The 6,371-nt window shown below is 38.9% G+C and overlaps 1 protein-coding gene across 5 annotated transcripts in view; it reads left to right on the top strand.

Moving 5' to 3' along the window:
- Window positions 1–6,371, top strand: part of Wake (ankyrin repeat and fibronectin type III domain containing protein wide awake) — a 52,286-nt gene that overhangs the window by 31,576 nt on the left and 14,339 nt on the right. For 2 of the 5 annotated variants that reach the window (XR_013001849.1, XM_076377593.1), the window contains exons 1-4: window positions 9–2,009; window positions 2,554–2,691; window positions 3,051–3,129; window positions 6,124–6,227. Coding sequence is in view for 4 of the 5 variants with exons in the window: in XM_076377593.1 (XP_076233708.1) it covers window positions 842–2,009; window positions 2,554–2,691; window positions 3,051–3,129; window positions 6,124–6,227 (1,489 nt within the window). In the remaining variant the exon portion in view is untranslated. Of the gene's footprint in view, window positions 1–8; window positions 2,010–2,553; window positions 2,692–3,050; window positions 3,130–6,123; window positions 6,228–6,371 lie in introns of those variants that run through there. The other 3 variants (XM_076377594.1, XM_076377596.1, XM_076377595.1) reach the window with 3 other exon arrangements.

Below are 6,371 nucleotides of genomic sequence, written 5' to 3'. Positions count from 1 at the left end.
GTGCGATCCTTCTGGATTTACATACAATACACTTTAGTGGCTCCAACGCAGTTAGCCAGTTTGGTGTTTCCTGTTTTGGTTAGGCGAAATCTTCCTTCAACGCCACACTTTCAACCTCGCCATGTGGAAGGACGTTAGTGCTTTTAACAATGTCGTAAAGTAGGCTGTTAACCCTGATGAAAAGCGAGATATAGCGACGATTTCACGTATCCTTGTAATCTGAGCGAACGTTCGTATATGGAGGAAATATTTTTCAAGGTCTTTACCATTATGAGGTTTAATAAGGGCCGTAAAAGTCTGTGCTATGCATTCTGTGGAAATATTCAAGTGGCCAACGATTATAGTAAAGATGCTCATCGTGTTCTCTCTGGCAGAGAACTGTAGGGTAATTTATCCATTATTATTGCGCTTGCGAAAACGACTCCTCGTTTTTCAGCTTTATCGGACCAAAGAAGTGCCTGAAGTAACCCAGAAGAATCAAAGTCTTCCTTTGCCAAAGAGTTAGGAGAATAATATATACTTGTACATAGAATCGAAGAGAATATTTTATTAATCGTTTTGAGCCTTGAGACTAAGCAAACGATTGTGATAAATTGAAGAACTGAAGATTGCAATGAACTATCTGACAATACAAGGAATTAATCAAACACCGAATTTCTCATGATCTAAGATTGTATTGCAAGGAATTGGAACTCTGAGAAAGTTGGAGAACGCTAACCAACTAAGATAGATGAAACTCGAAGGAGCCTCGTCTACGATCGTGTCGCTACGAATTGGAAAAGCTGAGAGAATTCAGGAACACTAAGCGACTAAAATAGACAAAACTCGAAGTACCCTCCAGATGAAATTTCGCAAATCATCCACGTCCAGTCCCAAGATGGAATTGCTCTCGAGGCGATCGTCTGGCGACGGGATATCGACCCTGAAAAGGTCGAGGTCCTTCCGGGCGTCGTTGAAGCTGATGTCAAAGCTTCGTAGTCACGCAAGCCTTCGTCTGAACGCAGGCTTCGATTTGTCCCCAGTGGCCCTCAGAAACCAGTGTGTCAAAAAGCGACGAGACAAGCTGCCCCAGGTCGAGGAGTCCCCGAGTCCTACCAGGAATACAGAAACCAAGACAGATAGTCCTCCTAGAAGTGATAAGGAGATGCTGGGGACACGATCCAAGGATTCGATTACCGTGAATGAGCTAGAATCGCGCGGTATCTCGAAAGAACTGAAGACCAAGCTGTGCCTGACCGACAGGATAACAAGGAAGAACCGCAAGGAAGCAGAGAAGCCCTCGAAAAGGGACAGCCCCCTGTCACCGAAGGTGGCGCACATTTTCCGCTGGAAAAACAACGAGTGCTACGAGGACAGAAAGGACAGCTTTCGTCCTGATAATCGTGTGTCCTACGAGAATCCCACTTTTTGCCTGGACAGTTCCTTGGACTCTTCCATCTCAAGCTTTCTGTTCGAGCCTGAGGGCACGGATCAGGGGGCGATCGAGGACGAGCGTAGAGACGAGTCGTGCTTGGGAAAACCTTGTCAGGATGTGAGTCTGACCATGGTGGTCGGTTCTGGAGGAACTTGCGAAAATAAAGAGGAAAGCTGTGTAGTTCTCGGGGCCAGTGACGATGGAGTGTTCGAGAAGGACTCTTTCGAGTGTAACAAAAGTGGGAGGCCTCTGATGGCTGCAGGCAAAACAAGGAGTCTGTCTGTGAACGATGTAGTCCTGCAGGACGAAGAGCGAGCTTCCAGTTTGGATCTGAAGGATTCGACGGGGTTTGTGTGTCAAGGGGTAGCGAATAGGTCCTCCGAGGGACACAAGATGCATGAGATTGTTAGGACCACCTCTGTCTGCTCGTCGAAGTCCTGTAGGATCAGGACTGTGGACAATATCGCGAACTTCTGGACGAATGCTCGCGGTAGCAGCTTTCGGAACAAAGTGTCCGTGGGAAGAAAAAAGTCGATGAAGGATTCGAGAGACCACGGGCAGGATAGATTCCTTGTCACTACCACTTCTGGATCAAGTATGACCTACCGAGATCCTAATTAGCGTAATGGGCTCTTCGTTTAATGAATGGAGAGCTAATTTTGGTAGATTGTTCGTTTTCTAGGATTAAGTAGGAAGAACTCAAATAAAGAGAGAAATAAATGGTAAAATTTATATGTTGGATCCTAGCTTTTATGGCAGACCAGTTTTTAGAGTCGAGGATTGAAATTATTAAGTGATTAATTTTTTAGTGGTAATTTTTCTTCGACTGTCATTAAAATACTAGAATATTGATGAAATATTTGTAATTAGTTTTTACATTTTCTGGTATTTTTAGCAAACTTCTTTTAGCATTGAAAACTTCATAGAATTTTTATACAATTTTTATTTCAACCTTCTTCAACTCTGAAATGTAAAGAGGAAGAAGAACAAAGAAGCTAAATGTCAAGAAATAGAAACTAAAGTATTGATAACTTTTTCAAAATGTTTTTGTTTTCATATATTTTCTTTTGTACCTCGTTACGCATTCTTTGCTTTCAGTTCTCATTATTTAGTTCCCTTTTCATTTATGTTTTATACAGAGCTGTACTCTTTGCAAGGGATGGAGTTCCTGGAAGGTTTCGGGAAGAAAAAGCAGCAACTACATCAGCAAGCGAATAATATATCGTCAATACACATCAATCCCTTGTCGGCACAGTCTCTCAATATACACTTGCATGGTATTTTATTTTATTTTGCGATTGTTTTACTTTTTATTCATCACAAAGCTTCCATATAAATTTTGTTATCAATTCAGTATACACACTTGAATTTAATAATCTAATTTATTCAGATTTAATTGCAGGACGGTCCTTAATAGAATAACACATTATTAAAAAAAGAATTGAAAAAATCGTAGTATAATTAAGTATCTTTCTTTTTAATTTAAGATTTCAAATTACTAGAGTTATCACAGAATGATAAACTTAAAAACTGTCATTAAAAAAATTTAGAAATAGCAAAGAAATTTTCTCAACAAATTTTAAACTGTAATGAATGTTTCACGAAGATTCTAATTATTTAATTGTCTTTCTTTCAGCTCTCTTCGCGGCCGTAGAACATGGCCACTTGGACAAAGCTAGAACCATTTTGGAGTCGACAGATGTGGACGTAAATAGGTGAGTTCTTTCAGCATTAAACCTCCTTTTTTATTTTGAAGATGTTGTGTTTAGACAAAACGAAAATAGGATAACGAGGTTGGACATTGTGCAGTTTATAAAAAGTATGCATCGTAATTCGTTCATTTCAAACAGACAGGAACAATTAGCCGCACATGGTCGCGATGTAGGTTAATGATAACCGTTAATTAATTTTCTGGAACAATTCGAGAAAACAAGCTATCTAGCGTAAAATTAAAAAGACAGTTATAACATAAGACTTCAGGAAGCATCTGAAAGAGTTTAACAATTTATGTTCCTCGAAAACGATTACGCAACAAGCGACAGGCTTCACTACACTGGCAAGCATTCGCTACACTCGATAGACTCTGCATTTTCAAAGCAGATACACGACCTATTTCTTTACTACTGGACTAAAATATTAAAATTTAATTTTCTCGATACAGCTGCTTTATAACCATCCTCGTTTCCCCTTGCACTTCACTTGATCTCTCATTGATCAGTTTAAACACAGATACGACACTTAAACTTTCATATTAAACGAATATGAATTTATATAAATTTATCTTCTCTCTGGTCTCATCTATTTATTGTTTGTCCCACATGTCTCTAAAAAAATGACATCCTTAAACTGTCGATTCCAGCGACTGTAGCAAAGCAGAGGTCGTCGAATGTTACTAAGTCTACTTGCGAAATTATTGCCCCAGGAATGACCCTGGTAGTTGAATTACCTGGAAAACTTCTCGAGCCAGTTTTACAACGCTCGTACCCTCGATAACGATTTACGACACAGGAGATTCATGGCCCGAATCCCAGGGTTCCAAGCGAGGAAACCAGGGAGACCAAAAGACTCGGTTTTCCATGGGCACGGTCAAGAATTTACGAGGGAAATCCGACCTGGTCCTTCCTATTCCAAGTTCTCCTCACCCACCTTGGCTGCTTGTCACGAGGGAAAGAAAAACCGATACACGCCGTGTGACGTCGTCCACACGTGGGTTTATGATCCAGATGGTACCTCGTGGAGGAAAAGTTGTTCAGTTAGTCGATTACAACGGCAGAAAGTTCCTAGAACAAAGTATGGAGTCGTTAGGAATCCTTTTAACTTCACTCGCAACTGTCCCTTCCTGGACTTTATTCTTCTGCGAATATCGAGGAAACTATTGCGATACGAAATTGACGATAATTTGTAGCGAATGGCGCAGTAGACATTAGTTTATGGGAGTCGTAGCAAAACTAGTTCAAAAAAAGAATGTAATTCCGAGAAATGTAGATATAGACACTGAACATATTTATGCTACTTTCTGGCTGGATTTCAAATTTTTGTCAGTTTACTAATGTGGGTATAGAGAAATAAGGATAAGAAATATTTAATGTCTATAAATTGTTAATAATTCAGAGGAAGAAAAAGAATTGATTTTTCTTTAGAGTCAGCTTGAGCAAATATCCTTTTAACTCTTGAGATAAAGAGAAGAAAATAAGAATTCTGAAAATAGTATTCATAGAATAATCTAAAATAGTTACACAATAAAATAAAATATAGTATTCCATACATAAAATAGGTTACTCTGGAATAATATTTCGCTTACTTTTCCTTCAGACGATCTCGTTTCAAATATTAATTAATTTAGAATTCCTACAATGAATATTGTTTCTCTCCTCCTAAATCTCCTGCTCCAATATTCAGAATTACCGCAAAAGATACAAAGATCGCAGTTACTTTATGGAAGAGCCATTCCTTCGATTTCGCAGAAAACGAATTCTGTAATTTCTTCGTCGAGAAATTGTTATTACAATTTCATAGAAAATGAGCGTTCGAATAGAGGAAAATTCTGGACGTCTCGATCTGCTCCACAGACGGAAAGCAAACGATTGCTCTTATTTCCGTCAGCTGATCAGCGGCAATTTCGTTCTTGGACAAACGGCGCTTTTGCGCGCTACCATTAGTAAACGGGGACAAAGAGAGTTGAGGCGCATAAACGGATTATCGTCGCAGTGAATGGACGTACAGTGACGATTACAACGTGTGCGTTACATTGCTTCGACGCGTATATACGATGATCTAGATACCTGGGCATTTCGCGATCGATACGCGATGGATACGTACTGATTTACCGATACGATGAGCCTTTGATCGTTCCACCGAGGCGCACTTTGAGCTCGGGTCCCTTGACGATAATCTGTGTGGTCAAAGGTCGATTTATCGACGAAATGCGTTGATTATTGGTGCCTGAACATCCATTACAATGGCTGAACTACTGAAGAATTTTTTTGTGGGAAATTAAGTAGACAGACTATTTTCTAACAAAAGGATGATTATGAAAGGATCTGTGCAAAGTAGGACGACGTAAATCACGTTTTCAAAAATAATTGAGGTCATGTTTTAAGGTTTAGGCGATAGAGATTATATTAATGAAATAGTAATAATAAAATAGATAGTTTTGTATAAGTAATTTGGAGAATGTAAGCCCAGTAATGATATAAATTTATATAGTTACTAAATTTTCTTTGATAAATGAGTCAGTCTTTAATCTGACAATGAGTAGCTAAAGGAGGTCGAATTATGTAATTTTTCATGTGGAAAATTGTGCCACAATGGAGTTGAAAATCCAACGAAATGAATCCTCTTAATTGCGAGAATTAAATTGTAATATTTAATTCATTCTAGTTAACGTCTGCTGCGAACAAACTGGTTTAACACGTTTACCGCTAATTGCTGTACAACTCTACTTTGATGTTTTCTTATAACATTATTTAACCAGTTTCTTTATTGAAATATCTAAATGTGCATCACATTTCATTTATTTATTACTTCCTAAATGTGCACACAGCTGTGCGAGAGAAGTTTATCAGAGAAGTTTAACCAGCAGATGGTTGCTAATAGTCGAACAATTTTTCTTCGATCAAACATAGCACACGATTGTAATAATCAAATCGCGAAACCAATTAAGAATTAATCCTCCCTATGAATGACACCACTATGAATTTTATTTTCAGTGTGAACAGCGACGGCCTGTCAGCCCTGGATGTCGCGGTGCTCAGCAACAATAGGCCTCTCGCAAAAATGCTGGTTGCGTTTGGCGCGCAGGAGGGCAACCAGTGTAAGTGTTTGTTTTAATTGTAAATTTCCATTTGATACCTTCTGTTCGACATCAGCTCGTTTGACACTTTAGATAATTGAAACGTCATACTGCTCGTTGTTTTTTATAACAGAAAGTAAAAGATATTGTAGGGGAAATTTTCGA

This window comes from Calliopsis andreniformis, chromosome 5 (assembly GCF_051401765.1).
Source record: "Calliopsis andreniformis isolate RMS-2024a chromosome 5, iyCalAndr_principal, whole genome shotgun sequence".
NCBI classification, from domain to species: Eukaryota; Metazoa; Arthropoda; class Insecta; order Hymenoptera; family Andrenidae; genus Calliopsis; species Calliopsis andreniformis.
This window is presented reverse-complemented; position numbering and strand designations above follow the sequence as displayed.